The 18,787-nt window shown below is 46.3% G+C and overlaps 1 protein-coding gene across 1 annotated transcript; it reads left to right on the forward strand.

Annotated features, from left to right (window-relative positions):
- The first annotated feature begins 774 nt into the window (after positions 1 to 774).
- LOC121082235 (olfactory receptor 14C36-like) lies at positions 775 to 1,719 on the forward strand. Its single transcript, XM_040581589.1, has one exon. The coding sequence runs from the start codon at positions 778 to 780 to the stop codon at positions 1,717 to 1,719; it is 942 nt and encodes a 313-aa protein (XP_040437523.1). The 5' UTR covers positions 775 to 777.
- The last annotated feature ends 17,068 nt before the right edge of the window (positions 1,720 to 18,787 follow it).

Here is an 18,787-nt window from a genome sequence, read left to right on the forward strand (position 1 = left end):
GGGGAAGGAGCTGAGTCTCCTGCAAGAACTTGCCATGGTCAAGACACTTGTCTACCTATTTCGGGTGTCGACCGAAGCTGTATGTGCCTGCCAGGGCACACAGTGAGCCCTGGGTGTCCTTGGATAGCAGTGTGGTGCTGAGCCTTCGGGAAGGGATGAGGCATTTTGTTCTCTGCAGTGGATCCCTCTGCTCTCAGCAGTGCCTGGCTGCTTGTCAGGGTAACATGGCAGTGTGATCACTCTCCATCTAAGAAAGGAGCAATTGCCGGGCAGCTGGGAAGGAGAGGGATGGAGAGAGCAGAGTGCCTGCCTCTGCCCTCAGGCACAGACAGTCCCCTTGCCTCTCAGCACTCACTCTGCTCTCCCTGAGCACAGCACAAAGCCCTCCTGACCTGACTCTGGCCATGGCCGTTGCTCAGCACGGGCAGAGCCGATGCTGACAGGCCCTTCTGCGCTGGGAGCAGTTTGGGCTGAGCCAGGGCAAGGCCAGGACTGGCCCCTGCCCCCAGGGTTCCCATGAAGCCCCTGCTGCAGAGCAGGGCTCACTGCTGGGCAGCCAGCGGGCACAGCCCCTGCTCCTCACAGCACACTCGGCCAGCACTCAGCACAGCTCCAGCCAGGGCTCGGAAGGGAGCTCTCCTAGGAACGGCAGAGGGGGGGACAGGGGGCACCGGGGGCAGATCTAGGAGAAAGGGTTTTCACTTGACTCACAGAAATCTTTCCTGACTTGTCACTATGTTTTCTTCATGAACGGGACCCTATGGTTGGAGGCAGCAGATGTCCAACAGCAGCTCCATCACCCAGTTCCTCCTCCTGGCATTTGCAGACACGCGGGAGCTGCAGCTCTTGCACTTCTGGCTCTCCCTGGGCATCTACCTGGCTGCCCTCATGGCCAACGGCCTCATCATCACCACCGTAGTGTGCGACCACCACCTGCACACCCCCATGTACTTCTTCCTCCTCAACCTCTCCCTCCTCGACCTGGGCTCCATCTCCACTATTGTCCCCAAAGCCATGGCCAACTCCCTCTGGGACACCAGGGACATCTCCTACTCAGGATGTGCTGCACAGCTCTTCCTGATTGTCTTTTTCCTTTCAGCAGAGTATTTTCTCCTCACCGTCATGGCCTATGACCGCTTTGTGGCCATCTGCCAGCCCCTGCACTACGGGACCCTGCTGGGCAGCAGAGCTTGTGTCCACATGGCAGCAGCTGCCTGGGCCAGTGGGTTTCTCTATGCTGCGCTGCACACGGCCAATACACTGTCACTGCCGCTCTGCCAAGGCAATGCCCTGGGACAGGTCTTCTGTGAAATCCCACAGATCCTCAAGCTCTCCTGCTCACACACCTACCTCAGGGAAGTGGGGCTTCTTGTGGCTGCTGCCTCTTTATTATTTGGCTGTTTTGTTTTCATTGTGCTGTCCTACGTGCAGATCTTCAGGGCTGTGCTAAGGATCCCCTCTGAGCAGGGACAGCACAAAGCCTTTTCCACGTGCCTCCCTCACCTGGCCGTGGTCTCCCTTTTTGTCAGTACTGTCTTGTTTGCCCACCTGAAGCTTCCCTCCATCTCCTCCCCATCCCTGGACCTGGTGGTGGCAGTTCTGTACTCGGTGGTGCCTCCAGCAGTGAACCCCCTCATCTACAGCATGAGGAACCAGGAGCTCAAGGGTGCAATGTGCAACCTGATAACTGTATCTTCTTCTGAAGGAATAACATTTTGAATAACTTTTATAATGTAATTTATCACAGACCCAGAGTGTCTTCTGAATTTGTTGTAGTTGCTCATGGTATTTCATTTCTGATAAAGGTGTCGTCCCCATTCTAATTCCTTGTGTGGTTTTCTTTTCTGAAGGTGCCCTGCTCTCTTTCTTCATCTAAAAAAGCCAAAGGGCCATTAAACAATTTTATTTTTCCTTTGATTCTTTCTTCCAAGGCCTTTCTGGAGCTGCAGGGACAGTTCCTGTATCCACAGACGGAGGGGAAAAGGTTCCTGGCATGGCAGCACTGCCAGGGAACACCACCCCTTGGCTATCCAGTGCTGTCCTCCTTCCACTTCCACACTCTCCTTCTGACCCCCTGCCTTGGTGTAAGGCCTGAGTGCTCTGGCAGCTTGGTCATCGCCGTGCTGCGTGGCAGTCCTGTGAGCGCAGGCAGGGGCAGGCAACGGGCACTCTGTGACGGTGCTGGCCTCCATCAAATGTTCTGGATTTGTGGAGACCACCTGAATGCAGCACTGCAACGTGCTTCCTTGAACCGAGGTCCCCGTGCCCATTGCTCATGACGAGGGCCATCTCCGCGAGGTGCCGAGCAGGGCGCGACACCCCCGGGCTGAGGTGCTGCCAGCCTCTGGCAGGGGCAGCAGGAGGCCAGGCAGTCACTGTGCCTGCTGCAGTGCTCTGCCTCCGCACGTGCCAGGGACGGGCTCGTGCCTCTGAGCACCCCTGTGTGCGTGAGGCTGGGGTTCAACCACGCCAGCAGTGCGTGAGGCCAGCTGAGGTGGGGACACCTCCCAGGGCACCGCCGTTCCTGTGTGTGACTGCAGGAACAAAGGCCACTGTCCCAGGGAGATTCATCTCACCCGCCTTGGGCAGGCTCATTGCAAGTGCCTCTGTCTGATCACGGCACCCTTTCTGGATGGTGCCCTCAAATGTGTCCGAGCAATCAGGGAGGTTCTGGGGTCCTGGCAAAAGGCAGACATCCAGCCTTTGTTCAGGAAAAGCAAGAAGGACAATTGGGAGAAATACAGGCTGGTCATCCTCACCGTAGTGTCTGGGGAAATGACGGTGGAAATACTCCTGCAGCCAGTTCCAGGTAGTTGTGGGACATCAAAGGGATTGCTGCACCCATACGTATTGAGGCAAGAAGGGGATGGTTTGTGCCTGCACCTTTGCAAGGGGTTTGACTTTTTCTCCTGCACTTTCTGTATAGGCAGATGGGTGACTTCTGGCGTGAAGAAATGGAGGACACTGTGGGTGGGGAGTTGGCTGGCGGCTTGTGGCTATGTCTCGAGCTAGCTCAACGGCATCAGGGAGCGAAACCCGACCTTGGGAGAGAGACACAGTTATGCTTGTTGGAAGGAAGCCATGGGAGCAAGAGGAGAACCTTGAAGATAGGGAGTGGTCTGCAGAGCTTGTGGCCTTGTAGATAAAGGGAGTTGCTGAGCTGCTGTGTCTGTAATAAAAAAGAGCCCAGAGTGGAAAATTGCTGAGCACAGTTACAGGCTGACACGTCAGCCCCCTGCAAAGGTATAAAAGGCTTGCTTGATTTTAATAAAGTGTCTCCGAGGTGTCTTCAAGTGTCTTTGTGCCTTCAATCCGCTCCCAGAGTCGGTGCATCATATGCCACAGGGGCTCAAGACCAAATGTCACCAGTGGTCAAGTCCTCCTGGTGGCCACTGACTAGTGACATCTTCCAGTGCAAGCAGTTGGGCCAACTGTGTTGAATGTCTTGATTGTCTCCCAGTACAAGCTGACAAAGTGGCTTTTCAGACCCTTCCGTGGATGATGCCAAAGTGGGCAGAGCCCTTGAGAGATGCCATCCAGTTCACCCTGCCTTGAGCAGGACAGCTGGGCAAGGGGATTTACAGGGGCCTCTCCCAACCTGAGATATTCTAGGACTCATTGACTCACTTCCCTGGAGAGCTCAGTTGGGATGGGATAGCAGGGGGAAGAAGGGAAAACAGAGGCGCAGAAGCAGAGACAAAACAGTGTCCAGTAGAAACAGAGCAGTTCCCCTGAGGACTGTTCTTCCACCCAAATGGTAGGTAGGAAATCCATGAGATAAACTGGCTGAGAGAAGCTTCCCTTTATCTGCTGGGGTGCATATCTAGCGCCATTCTGTTTTGCACAGCTATAGGAACTGTTTCTGAAAGGTCTTTCTGCAAAAATTTTACGGCATATGTGGTGTCCTTGGCCATCTCTTCCATTCCTGTGGATCTATTTATCACTGCCTTTCCTAATTCAGCAGCCCCTCGCCAAGGAATAAACCACCCAGCAGAAGAGTGAAACCCAGTGGGTCTCTCTGTAAGGGGTGGTTGATGCCTGTATCTCCGCAGGTAAGTTGTTCACCACCGACTGTTGTCCAGTGTCTCAGTCAGTCATATCAGGAAATATCCCACCATCTTGGTGGTACATCTACCCGACCATCTTGGTGGTAACGCTTTTTGTGCTGCACTGGCACATATCCAGCAACACCCAGTGCCCAGTGGAAAGCGAATGTGGAGTGTGGATCCACGGATTGGAGTGACTGAGTTGAATAATTGTATAATATGTTGTGAGTGATTACACTATGGCATCTAAGTTAACTCGGTTGTTTAAAAGTAAAGGCATGGGTAATCTTGCGGTAAATGACAAAATCCCGCATAATTCTCCATTGGGATGTTTGTTGGCACATTGGGGAGATTTATATGAGGATTTGCCAAAGAGCCAGATGATTGAGTATTGTAATAATTGGTGGCCTCTGTATACATTGGACAATCAGGAAAAGTGACCCATGAACGGGACACTGAATTATAACACTATTCTGCAGTTCATGTTATACTGTAAAAGGGAAGGGAAATGGAGTGAAATGCCATGTGTGGATTTGTTCTTTTACTTGAGACAGAGAAAAGACTGGCAGGATGAATGCAAGTTAACTGTTGGAAGTAATTTGGTAATGGCTATAACTGCTGATAATAAGAAAGTGAAAAAGTGTTGTTCAACTTGTGAGATTGGGAAAGGTTGTTTAAAGAAAAGGATTGTTACTGAGAGTGACGACGGACCAGGGTTAGATATATCCCCTCCTAGGAGAAAAAGGAATCGGGGTCAAGAATCTAGGGCACAAGAACAGGCGATTGAACCGGATAGCAGTGGAGCAGGAGATGTGGAAGAGAGATTATCGGAGATTGTAATTCATACTCCTGTTTCACGGAGAACTCGGCAACAGACACAGACAATAGCTCCCCTGCAACAGGGAGTTGGTAGTGATGGGCCGGTATATGTGAAAGTACCTTTTACAGCTACGGATTTGATGACTTGGAAACAGGTAGCAGGAAATTATGGAGAAGATCCTGAAAAAGTGGGCAGGGTGGTAGATACTATACAGAACGCAGAATCCAGACTGGAATGATTTACAAGTTATTCTGGATAATTTGTTAGATGATACAGAGAAGCAAATGGTATTAAAAGCTGGTAAAGCACAGGCAGAGTTGGATGTGATGAGTGGCATAACAGGTGGAACAATGGAACAGAATTTTCCATCTGGGGATCGGCAGTGGGATCCAAATAATGTGACACATAGAGAAAGACTGAGACGGTATCAAAAATGGGTTTTGTATGGGATTAGACACGCTATGCCCAAATCTCTGAATCGGTCTAAGCTATATGAAGTAAGACAAGATAAAAATGCATCTCCCTCAGCATTTTTGGAAAGATTAAAGGAAGCCGCCAGGAAGTCTACTGATTTGAGAGTGGAAACAGAGGCAGCACAGATACAACTGGCTTTGATTTTTATGGGACAGTCGGCACCAGATATAAGGAAAAAACTCCAGAAACTGGAGGGAGAGAATTCAAGGAGTTTGAATACAATGCTGGAGGTGGCATGGAGGGTGTATAACAACAGAGAAAGAGAAGAAAGAAAATCAAGGAGAACAGATTTATTGGCAGTAATGACAGGGACAACAGATAGAGGAAGGGGCAGAGCAAGAGGACGAGGATTTAATGGAAGGGGAGGTGGTTGTATAAACTGTGGCAATCGGAAATTTAATACCCCCTTAGGAGTAAATCAATGTGCCTTGTGTAGGGAGGAAGGACATTGGAGAAGGGACTGTCCTCGAAATAGGAATGCTCATCAAGAGCTTGCCAAGGTAATGGTTTTAGATGATTGAAGGGGACCGGAGGGGATCCCAGCTGAGCCTTTGGTTATATCTAAGCTGGGAGATAAAGAAGTTAAATTTTTAGTGGATACAGGAGCGACATTTTCGGTATTAAATACCTGTAAAGGAAACGTTGGAACAAAACCAGCCAATATAATAGGAGCAACAGTGAAAGAAGAAAACAGGCCATTCCTACAACCCCTAGATTTGAAATTTGGAGATAAGATAATTCCACATGAATTTCTCTATGTACCAGAATGTCCTATACCCTTGTTAGGAAGAGATTTGTTGTCCAAATTAAATGCACAAATTGTTTTTGATGAAGGAGAACTTTTCTTGAAAATACACGAGTCAAAAATGGGAGAAATCCTGATGATACAAGAAAAGCTAAAGGAACAAGAAATTCCACCAGAGGTGGATTTAGCAGTGATCCCTACTGTATGGGAAACAAATATTCCTGGTAAATCGAAACTAGCAGAGCCTCTTAAAATAGATTTGAAGGAAGGCGCAGGAACAGTGAGAATTAAACAATATCCAATCAAATCAGAAGTGAGACAGGAATTGAAGAAATCAATTGATAAATTTTTGGAGTATAAAATTTTGGAAGAATGTGAATCCGAGTATAATACTCCTATTTTACCAGTCAGAAAACCTTCGGGGGAATATAGGCTGGTACAAGACTTGAGAGCAGTAAATCAAATAGTTAAGGATATTTATCCTGTAGTAGCAAATCTTTATACATTGTTAACAGCATTGAGGGAGAATTATCAGTGGTTTACAGTGCTTGATTTAAAAGATGCTTTTTTTTGTATACCTTTGGAAAAGGAAAGCAGAAAACTGTTTGCTTTTGAATGGGAAAATCCTCAAACCGGGCAAAAGATGCAGCTGACATGGACTAGATTGCCCCAAGGATTTAAAAACAGTCCAACTATTTTTGGAAATCAGTTAGCAAAGGAATTTGAAATCTGGAAACAGGACAAACCAAGACCTGGACATTTATTTTTACAATATGTGGATGATATATTGATTGTTACAAAAGAAAGATTAATTTGTATACAGGTGACTATTGACCTCTTGAATTTCCTGGGACTAAATGGGTATAAGGTATCCAGGAAGAAAGCCCAAATAGCCTGCCAGACTGTGATATATCTGGGCTTTGAGATTTCAAAAGGACAACGACAATTAGGAAAAGATCGCAAAGAAGCTATTTGTGGTATACCTGAGCCAAGAAATATTCATGAGCTCAGAGCATTTTTGGGAATGACTGGGTGGTGTCGCCTTTGGATCATGAACTATGGGCTAATAGCTAAACCGCTGTACGAGGCCCAAAAGAACTCTCCCTTTGTATGGGGCCCACAACAGCAAAAGGCTTTTGTAGAGTTAAAACGTGCCTTAATGTCTGCACCTGCTTTGGGACTGCCGGATTTAACCAAAGATTTCCAGCTGTTTGTTCATGAAAGGCAACACCTTGCACTGGGCGTGTTAACCCAGAGGATAGGAAGCTGGAAACGACCAGTCGGATATTTCTCTAAACAACTGGACACAGTGAGTAGAGGGTGGCCAAACTGCCTTCGAGCAGTGGCAGCAACAGTGATGCTCATACAAGAAGCTCGGAAATTGACTTTGGGAAGAACAATGACAGTCTACGTCCCACACATGGTGATAACTGTTTTAGAACAAAAGGGGGGACACTGGCTGTCTCCCAGCCGAATGATGAAGTACCAGGTAGTACTGACTGAACAAGATGATGTGATTTTAAAGACAACTAACCTGGTAAATCCTGCAGTGTTTTTAAGTTCCATACAGGAAGAAGGACAACTGGAACATGACTGCTTGGCTACCATCAAGTATGTTTACTCCAGTCGTGAAGATCTGAAGGATGTACCATTGGAGCGACCAGACTGGGAACTGTATACTGATGGAAGCAGCTTTATGGAGCAAGGAGTCCGATACGCCGGATATGCGGTAACAACAGAGACTACAGTTATAGAAGCAGGAGCATTGGCGAGTACTACATCAGCTCAAAAAGCGGAACTCATCGCTTTAATTGGAGCCTTAGAATTAAGCAAAGACAAAAAAGTCAATATCTGGACTGATTCAAAATATGCCTTTGGGGTAGTGCATGTCCATGGAGCTTTGTGGAAAGAGAGAGGGTTATTGTCCTCTCAAGGATCAAACATTAAGCATTAAACAGAAATTTTACAATTATTGCAAGCAGTTCAAAAACCAGATCAAGTAGCAATCATGCACTGTAAAGCACATCAGATTGGAAATACAAAAATAATAATTGGAAATAATTTAGCTGATAAAACAGCAAAGAAGGTAGCAAAGAGACAAACATCGCAAATGGCAATAATTCCTTCTAAAACAGTAACCCTTCCTAGGGAAAAACCGAGATATTCAGAGGAAGATGACAAATTAGGTCAGTTATTAAATGCTAAGAAAAACTTAGCTGGATGGTGGATAACTCCTAATGGACAGGTAGCAATTCCCCCGCTTTTAATGAGAGAGATAATTCAAGCAAAGCACCAAGAATGTCATTGGGGGGCAGAAGCTTTAGTAACATCTTTACGAAAACAAGTGGTATCAGTTAAGATGTTGGGAATAGCTAAAATGATAACTGCAAAGTGTGAAGTATGTTTGAAAAATAATCCAATGATTAAGAAAAAGGTTCAAATGGGTAGACTGAAATCTGGTGTAGAACCTGGAGATTATTGGCAAGTAGATTTTTCAGAATTACCCAGACAAAATGGGTACCGGTACATTCTGGTAGGGGTTGATACTTTTACAGGATGGCCAGAAGCCCTTCCCTGTCGCACCACACAAGCAAAAAGAGGTTGTGAAGTGATTATTACAAGAAATAATTCCGAGATTTGGAGTTCCTATTGGAATTTCCTCTGACAGAGGTCCACACGTTGTTGCTGAAGTAGTCCAAAGTGTTAGCAAAGTGTTGGGTATTAATTGGGATTTGCATGCGTCTTGGAGACCACAATTTAGTGGAAAAGTGGAGAGGATGAATCAAACTTTGAAATGACAAATAAGTAAAATTTGTCAAGAAACCAGTCTAAAGTGGCCTCAGGCACTTTCATTGGCATTATTATGAATCAGGGTACAGCCAAAGAGTGGAACCTCAGTCAGTCCTTATGAATTATTATATGGAAAACCATATGAGTCTCTAGAACCAAATCTAAACATATATGTAAAAGGAAAACTTTGGCTGTGATTTGGAGTGTAGTAATTTGGAATAGACCTTTATCCCTGGAAAATTTAGTGCATGATTTCCAACCAGGAGACTATGTCTATGTGAAGACTTGGACCTCTGAACCTTTGCAGGAGCACTGGAGAGGACCTTTCCAGATACTGTTAACCACTTTTACAGCTATCAAAATTGCAGAATCGGATGCTTGGATACATTATACTCGAGTGAAGAAAGCACCGTGAAGAAAGCATCTGCTCCGTGGAAGATTGCTAATCGTGACCCAGAGACTTAAAAATTGACTTTGAAACATGTCTAATTTTTTATATCAGGTTATGATTGGGTTTTGGATTTTTTTTTTTGGTTGGTAATGTTGGTGGGATCATGGGATGGCTTGGTGGACAGGAACAAAAGACAAGTAGAAACAGAACAAGTGATTGAAATTCCCAAACAAATGGCTGAGGAAAATTTGTTGGTAGGATTGACTAAAGAATTTGCCAATTTACAAAATGTCATGCAGATCACTGCTTGTTTGCCAATACTGAGGGCAGTAGGTGAATCTATTTCATGGGGAATTTTAACTATGAATTTGACTAACCTGGAACATAAAAATGAAACCCATTATTGTGAACAGAGGCCAGTGACTCAATGATATGAGCAAGTGAAAGTCACCAAAAAAAAAAAAACAAAAAAACAGTGGAAAACTCCAGGTAGTCTGGTGGATTGTGAAAAATTGTTAAATCATGTTTTTACCAAAATAGGGAGATTTAAGACTGTGGGATGGTGTTCTTATGATGAACAACTTAAAACCAATGTGAGCAGAAGTATCATGAAATGGAAATGTAATAAAACTGGCCAAGGTATCCAATTAGTAGAACAATGGGACTCTATATGGTCTATGTCCATATTCTCCCATTTTCAGTATATGGCAAGAACTTCTTGGTGTTTTACCTGGGATGGAAAGGTTTTTTTAGTATTACCCTGGGTAGATGATAGGTCAACTACATTGGGAGAGAAGGAAAATAAAATAGTGCCATGGTGGAAATGTGAAAAAAGTGTATGATTGCAGTAATGCAGACTTAGTAATCCAAAGAATTCCTCCTTAGGACACTGTTTTAAAATATGGTTGTTTTTGTCGAGGTCTTAAGAACACTCTCAATTTAACCAGCACTTTTACAGTTAGGAAAGGAACTTAGTTTAGTTGTAGTAAAACTACTATTTGAAGTCCAGGACATTTAGTTTGGGCATTAAGTGATGGAACCTGGACCACACATTTACCATTAGATGGTAAGGTGAAACAAATTACTTTAGGCATGCCAACATTGTGTCCAATTTGAAAGAAATCACCATTTAGAGGATCCCTAGAGAATTTAGAACTAAAACGAACAAAGAGATCCGAGACAAATGATGATAATTGGAATGAACCATCTACAGGAGTGAAAATTGGCTGGGCACTTGAATCACTTTTAAATCCTATAGCATCATACAGGAACAGAGCATGGCTTTATAAGTTAACTGGTCAAGTGGAAAAATTAGCAAACGTTAACAAAAAGGGGTTTAAGGAATTGAATATATAATTACAGGCAACCTCCAGAATGACTTTACAAATAGAATGGCACTAGATATGCTCCTACTTAAAGAACATGGAGTATGTGGATATCTCAAGGATAAATTGGACCACTGTTGTATCCACATTCCAAATGTCACTCAGGATGTGGAACATGATCTAGACCTATTAGGAAAAATTGAAAAAGAAACTGAAGCAATTTAAAAGGATATGTCAGAAGATTGGCTTGGGAAAATTTTTAGCAAACTGGGATGGAATTTGAGCTCTTGGATACAATCTATAATTAAAACTTTGTTTCTGTTATTAATTGTCTTTTTGATGAGCATGCTAGTATATGCATGTTTGAAGAAACAGTTTACCAATAGACTTGCAGTCAATCGTATGATTATGAGAGAAGTACCAACTATTTTATCAAGACATGATCCATCACCAAAATATGTTGAAACAAAAGATATATGAATAATGTGAAAGTATTGAAATAATGATTTTCAACACTTTCAAAGGGGGGAAATGTTATCGATTTGTTAATAAGTTAAGATTGATTAACTTTATTTGATTGATTAATTGATTTTATAAAATCATTTAATAAAATTGAAGAATAGAAGGATAAGAAATATTTTAAATGAAACTTATAGTTGCACAGTAAAAGCTGCTATGAGATCTTCTGTACGTCCTGTATCAAGGCTAGAAGAAGGGCCTGGAACTCTTGTTAAAACATAGGTAATAACTCTAGGGTTGAAAGGTTCCTTTGTATCTAACTAGTCTTTTGTATATAGAAAGTATATTGAGATGTCAGAATGTAGGATTAATGGGAACTGGGGAGAGTCGACTGGAACAGCTTGTAGTTACCTGCCAAGAAACCGTGAACTTTAGTAAAAGGTAATTCCGGCAGGGGGAGATCGCGACCACCGACTCATATACCACCTACCCAAATCGTACCCCAGACCCATTACTGGACCTTTCTAAGCTTTACTGCGCAGAATCGGATATGGGAGGAGAATATGTTAATGATTTCTGGGAAATGTTATGATTATGTATGAATAATTAATGAATATGTATGATAAGTATTCTATATGGTGTTTGATTTTGAGACCTGGCGTGTGTTGATCGTGAGAGGACTCACTCACGCACCCGACAGTCAATAAAGAAGTGTCTGCTTATCTACATCACATTGGTGTCGATAAGTTCTTCATTCTGAGATTTCGGTAACATGTAGGGGAATTCTTGGCAGAACGAGGGCACACTGTACCCTTGCAGGAGTTGGACAACCCTGGCCTGCAGATTACAAAGTTACTTTGAAGATCTTGTACTGTCCTTGAATAGGCAGAATAAAGAATAATGAGCATTGTACAAGAAGAAGGCCGGATGCCAAGCAAGATATGAAAACCGCTAGGTTAGCACATCCTTATTAGGCGCTTGCAGCATGACAACCAATCAACAGGTAACAGGAATACGTAACCGACAACCAATGACTGTCAGGCAGCTGCCGCGTGAACAGTGTATTAGAAGTATAAATATGACAAAGTTGCTACATAAAGTAGGATGACATGTAGCCACATTGGTGCGATTGTCGTTACTTGGCTGACTTTCCAATTGGGACCCTCTTCAGCCCACACTGCCCCAGTATGTCCCAGTGGCCTCCAGGTGGGGTGTGAGCCCTTCCCCACTGCTCTCTCAGCCTGACCATCCCACTGGTGTTTTACCCATCTCTTTCTGTTCCCACCCAGAGTGTCATGGCCTCACGTGGGCAGAAGAACGCTGATGAAAACCATGACAACAGTTTTGCTGAAGCCGAGGGAAATGACATCCACTGTGGAGCTCCTCACGCACAACTGCAGGCTGTCAGGTTGGCGAGGCAGGATTTACCCTTGGAAAATCCACCTGGACAGTTACCCGCTCCGGTGCCAGAAATGTCACTCAAGGGGACTCTAACTGGTGGCACACCCCTCACCATGGGGGTTTGCGCAGCTTGTGGTTCCCCAAGCTACACTACTGGACTCCTTCCAAGACAGTTGCAACACTTGACTTGTCCTTTCTCACAAGTGACCTCTGCCAATTCAAGGAGCTTTCAAAAGCGATACTTCAAGGAAATATTGGTTTTATACCAGAACTTCACCATTATTATTACGGTTATACCACACCCTTATTTTCTCTCATCTTTAACATATTTGCACCTGGGCAGGAGACAGTGACGACTTCTGAAGTCATCTTTTCAGCAGATTGTCTCAGCAAAGGCTCTTTCAGTTATTCACCAGTTTTCTCCTCCCTTTACTCTTTGGTCTTTTAGGTACCTCTCACCCATGCTGCTGTTTTTAGCTTCAGGAAGGAAAAACTTGCGTGTCTTCCTGCAGCCAAACTGTCTCCTTACCCAGCTCTTCCCTTGTGTTTAGATCTATCTTTCTGTATCTAACAGCCTAAAAGATTTCTCATGAGAGTGTCCCTTGCAGAAAGGCACCTCATCAGAGACAGCTTGGAATTGGCATCTGCTTGTGGAGGCTGTTGGCCTATTTATGACACTTGATCATTCTTGACATTGCTTGCAGATCTGAATAATTCTTCTGCACCTGAGTGCAGCCAGTCCTCTAAGGCAAACAGGTGGGGATGGTGCAAAGGAGCTGCAGCACCCACCTGCAGAATTGAGGGGAGAAGTCTGATGTAAGGAGAAGGGATGTGAGTCCCAGGGGACAATGAGAAAAAGGGTGGTCTTGGGGACATTCAGAGCAAGGTTGTCCATCCTGTGTCAGACCTCAAGGGACTGCGATTCCTACCAGTCCAGATATCCTGAGGAGATCCTCTGCATCATTATCACTTGGAGATTGCTGCTAGAACCTCCTCTCTAACCTAATAAGTAGCAAAATATAACCTATGAAATGAACAATAATTACTTTCAAATGCACTTTGAAATCCTCTCTCTTACCTACGTGAATGGAACAGATTCAATTAGCTGCACAGCTCTTCAAGACTTGAAGGAAATGACAAAAAGGCAAATGCCTCGTTAGGGCACTGGGGGCTCCTGCCATGAACCTGAGCTACTGAGAGCAGGCTGAACCAACCACTCAAGGAATGTAAGTCAGAAGCAACACTGAAAATACCTTCAAACATTGATGGGTCCCGCTGAGGGCCATCGCTGACAAAGCGTCCCCATGGACTCGTTAGAGGAGCTAATTAGAGGCCAGACCTGCAGGCAGGCAAAGGTACTGTGTCGGTGGCTGTAATGCTGCAAAACACATTTGGATTTTTTTATGAAGCAGAAAGACCAAGGCCTGACCCCCAGGCTCTTGGAGGGCAGAAGAGAAGACCCTCCAAATCAAGTTTCCTGTCACAGGCCTTGGTGGCATGGGCAGCTGCCATTGCCAGGGGGACAGAGGCCTCAGCCCCCTGTGGGGCCATTCCGCCTTGCTGCAGCCCTGGGCCATCTCCACTGCAAGTTGCCCTACACTGTCCATGTGGCACCTCTTTCCACTCCCCCAGGTTGGACTCTTCCTTGCTTTCCTACCCAGCCCTCACAGCCGCATTTCTCTGCCTTTTCTGAAGTTTCTCCCCTCATCCCTGCTTGTTCCTTGAAGCTCAAAGCCATGGGACAATCCAGGCACCCTCTGGGTGAACTCCGGCATCAGAGGGCAACCCTCCGAGGGACATTTCTTTCTCTTCACATCCAATCTTACCTTTCCAAGCAGCACTTTGCGGAGGTTTTCTCTTCCTGTCACTATCAGGAATCACTCCCTTATCTCTGACACCCCCCTTCAAGCAGGTGCATGCTATTACTGTGGTGCCCTGAGGCTCCACTTTGCCTGTCTCAAGACATTGAGGACCTTCAGTCTGTCTCCACAGGCTCCATCCAGGCAGGCATCCTCCACAGCCTCTCCAGTTTTTCCTCACTCCTCCAGAATGAGAAACCTCAAAGCCCAGGCACAGATCACCCGGATGTGGCCACAACAGTGCTGTGTCAAGGGGGATGATGCTGAGTCAAGGGGGATGATCAATCCTTCTTCTGAGTGGCCACCTATGGTGAAAATCTCAGAATCACCAAAGGGGGACAGACAATGGCCAGGGAGGAAAGGGAAAGGAGAGGTGGGCTACTTGTATGGGAGGATACAAGGGTGGTCAACGAGAAGCAATTGTGCATGGGAAAGGAGGGACAAAGGTAGGAAAGGGTGAAGAACAGGAATCCATAGGAAGCAGCCAAGCAGCCCTGCATCTGAGCAGCAAAGCTTGGAGTGGGAAAAGAATGTCGCAGGTCATCTGACACACTTTCTGTTAGGCTTCAACTGCTGCTGGAAACCAGAGTGATTTCCCTGCCATCATGAAGGCAAGATCCATGGTGGATGGAGATCCAGAATCATTCATGTGGAAGGGACCTCAGGAGGTGTCCAGGCCTACATGCTGCTCAGAGAACGATCAGTTATGGGGTTGAAGCAAGTAGCTCAGGCTTTCCTTCAAGTGGGGCTTGAAAAGCTCCAAGGATGGACATGGCACAAGCTCTGTGGGACATCTGCTCCACTGCTTGACTGTCTTCATGGGGAAGGACATTGTCTTCCTCTGCTTCAGCTGATGCCCATTGACGCTCACAGTCCCATCACGCACAAGAGGCAAGAACCTGGCTGCCTTTTCCTGCTGATATGACCCAAGAAGATATGGGAAGGCTGTTATTAGGTGTCCCCAAAGCCTCCTCTTCTCCTGGCTTTGCACCTTTCAAATAAGGCCCATGGCATCCTGGGCTGCATTAGGAAGAGCACTGCCCAAGGGTTGGTGGAGGGGATCTTTCCTCTCTACTCAGCCCTGCTACAGTTTGTCTTGTTGACTTACTCTTGATTTCTACTTTACCAGAGTCACCCATACTTGACTGAAAGGTGCCGTCCACATTTTTCACCATTCCTGCCTTGTCTTTTGTTCAAAACAAGTCCAGGGGAGCATTTGTGCCATGTTGGTCAGGGATCAATGCTGCGATAGAGAGACGGGACGCAGGGTGATACAAGCCAATGTCAATTTATTGTACAGTAGCACGAGTTTATATACATTTCAGAAGCTGCGCGTTTTAAAAAGATTGGTTCTTGAAGCTGCATATTTTAAACAGTTGGTTCTTGAAGCTGCGCGTTTTAAACAGATTGGTTCTTGAAGCTGCGCGTTTTAAACAGCTTGGTTCTTGAAGCTGCATGTTTTAAACAGTTGGTTCTTGAAACTGCGCGTTTTAAACAGATTGGTTCTTGAAGCTGCGCGTTTTAAACAGTTTTTTCTTGAAGCTGCGCGTTTTAAACAGATCGGTTCTTGAAGCTAAGCATTGCATCCTAGGCAATCCCCAACTCATGGTTAACTACCATCAATTAACAGCAAGGTGTTACCTTTCCTTCCCAGCATCCGTCCCCCACTCCCCTATGCTCTCTCAGCATGGCTCATCATGTTAATTGTTGTGTCTATTCACACTCCTTGTCTTCCCAGGGTTAGTGACCTACAAGCTCGAGCACATTCCCTTCAGCTAACTGATTGCCACGCATGGTCCTAGCTTCCAGCCCGCTCCTGCAGATCATCTTCCACTTTCCCTTCAACCAAGGCCTTCAAGTAAAGGTCCCTTTCTCTAGTGGTCTAAAGGAGATGTCGTTCTCCTTCTAACCTTCATCAGGAGGTTGAGAGAATCTGAGCAGAAGACCTTTGCACATGCAGGACTTAGTGATGAGTGTCACAGGAAACCTGAGCAGGCCTGTGCTGTGCTCCATGTACCTCTTGGCCTTCAGGCTGAGCTGTGCTGAGTGTGTCCCTGTGTTGCAGAACAAGCCATACTGGAAGAAGAAATCTGCAGGAAGCTGCTGGTGAATGGCCAGCCCCACACCCTCACCTTTGTCTGGGACTGCAGTTACCAACTCCCAAGTGAACATCTCCTCTTAGAACACGAGAAGTGATGACTAGAATGGGTTTCCCTGGCACAAAACACTTCAAGAGCTCACATGAGACAATGTGGGATAAGCCTTCTGCAGGCAGGATCTGCACCACTTGCTGCACCACTCTCCCAACGCTGTAAACTCCGTGTTCCCGGCCTCGGAAGGGACGGCATACAGCTGACACGATTGTCTCTGTGTGTAGAGAGTTTGCTCTAACCAAGGCCATTTGAAATGACACTTTGTCTCAGAGTCCAAGTGCCTTTCTTACTGCAGCCATAACCAGCTGGGCTGCTGATGGCCAATCCCCCAATGGAACGGGACACTCCAGGGACCTCAAACTCGCCTTCATGGCCATGTGCCTGCTAGTGGCCTATGAGCTTGTCAGATGTAATGGCTGTCTTAATGATAGCCCAGATCATCAGCCTGCGTGTGGCCTCGGTTACTCCTTGGTTAGCAGTTCCTGAATGGGAGAAGGCAGCGATAACGAGATGCACAGCAATGGAAGAGATGGCCAAGGACCCTGCAGGTGCCATGAAGGCTTTGCAGGAAGAAGTGTGAGGAATAGCCCCTAGAGCTGTGCAAAATGGAATGGCATTAGATATGAAGCTGGTGTCTGAGGGCAGAGTCTGTGCTGGTTTTAATACCAGTTGTTGCGTATACGTAGATCAAAGTGGGAGAATTTCTACAGATACATGTGTAAAAAAAAAAATCGGAAAACATTCTAACATTTGTCGTGAGTTCCAGAAAGTTCGCGCCTTCTATGAAATTGAAGTCAATTGGAATATTCTGACGTCCTTGTTTCATGATTTACAACTATGGGTTAAGAAGTTCATCTCCAGATACCTTTCTCCTGTTTCTCTTTGACCACTCCAATCCATTTTACCTATGTAGCTTCTGCTTTAAGGTTCAGAGAGGAAAAGCTGGACTGTCTTTCAGTAGTGTCTGTAATTTTCCCTATGGGCAACTCTTCAGTAGTGGCAATAGACCTCATGGGGATTTGCTTGAACTAACAATTATACAGCTGAGAAATGTATTTTTTATTTATTAATTTCTAACCCACTACCCCCCCCACACACACACGATAATTAATCCCTCTTTTATTCCTGTGTACACCCTGCTCTCTAAGGAAAGCAGCCAATAATTACTGCCAAGAATTTGCTATATTCAGCTGCAGAGTTGGTTGAAGAAGTCTGATGTCAAGTGATGTAAGTCTCATGGAGCTGAGGACAGAAATCGTGGGGCTGGAGAGCTGAGGAGCAAGGCTGTCCACGCAGTGATTAGCTCCAGGGACTGCTTTTCCTACCTGTCTGCACCTCCTCAGGAGACACTGTGCATCAATAGCAATTGGAAAAGCCTTCTATCAATTCCCCAAAGTGCTCATTACCTGCCTTTCTCTTTCACTGTACGGCTGAAACTTATCTCATGAAGTGTAGGAGCCAAACCTGAAGACCAGATGTCCCTGATGGAGGAGACGGGGCTTGTCAGGGCGTTCTGCCTCGTCATGAGCCCAGGGTGTCTGTGGTGCTGTGGACTTCAGGTGTTCAGAGGAGACTGAAGAAACCTCTCAAGAACACCAAGTCAGGAGCAAAGCCCACAGCCCCTGGAAGCGTTAATGGGCCCCGCTGAGGGCCATGGCTGAGAAAGCCTCCCCATGGCCTTGTTAGAGCCCATCCTTGGAGGCTGTGAGTGCAGGAAGGCAAAGGCGCTGTGCAGGCAGCTCTGCTGCTGAGCAAAGCCTTGGCTTGCTTGATGAAGCAGAAAGGCCAAGCCGTGACCTGCAGCCTGTGGGGAGGTCGGTGCTGTCCCTCACACAGGGCTCAGGGCTCTTCCTGGGGACCATGGAAGGTGGGCATCCAATGCCCAGTGAAGGACAGCAATGGCACAGCAACTTCCAGCTTCCCCATGGGGCCGCAAGGAGGCAACGATGCCCCCGTGCCGTGAGGACATCATGTCTTGTCATGGCCCTCAGAGGCAGAGACAGCTGCCACAGCCAAGGGGACACAGACCTGGGTTCTACTGGTGCCTTCCAGCCTTGCCAGTGCCCTCTGCCATCCCCACCATAGGCTGTCCTGCATGGTTGGAGCCCTGCCCCTGTTTCCCTGCAGGCTGTAGGCACCATCTCGCTGCCCTGCCTTGCTCTCACCCCAACATTGCCATACCTTCGCTGAGGTACCTCCACTCTCACCGGCTGTTCCTTGAAGCACAAACCATGGGCTGATCCAGGCTCCCTCTGGCTGAGCCCTCGCACCGCAGCAGGACCCCTGCAGTGACAGTTCTTCCTGCTGAGGTCCAGTCTCTGCTT

The sequence above is a fragment of the Falco naumanni genome, unplaced genomic scaffold (genome assembly GCF_017639655.2).
Source record: "Falco naumanni isolate bFalNau1 unplaced genomic scaffold, bFalNau1.pat scaffold_46_arrow_pat_ctg1, whole genome shotgun sequence".
Classification (NCBI taxonomy): domain Eukaryota; kingdom Metazoa; phylum Chordata; class Aves; order Falconiformes; family Falconidae; genus Falco; species Falco naumanni.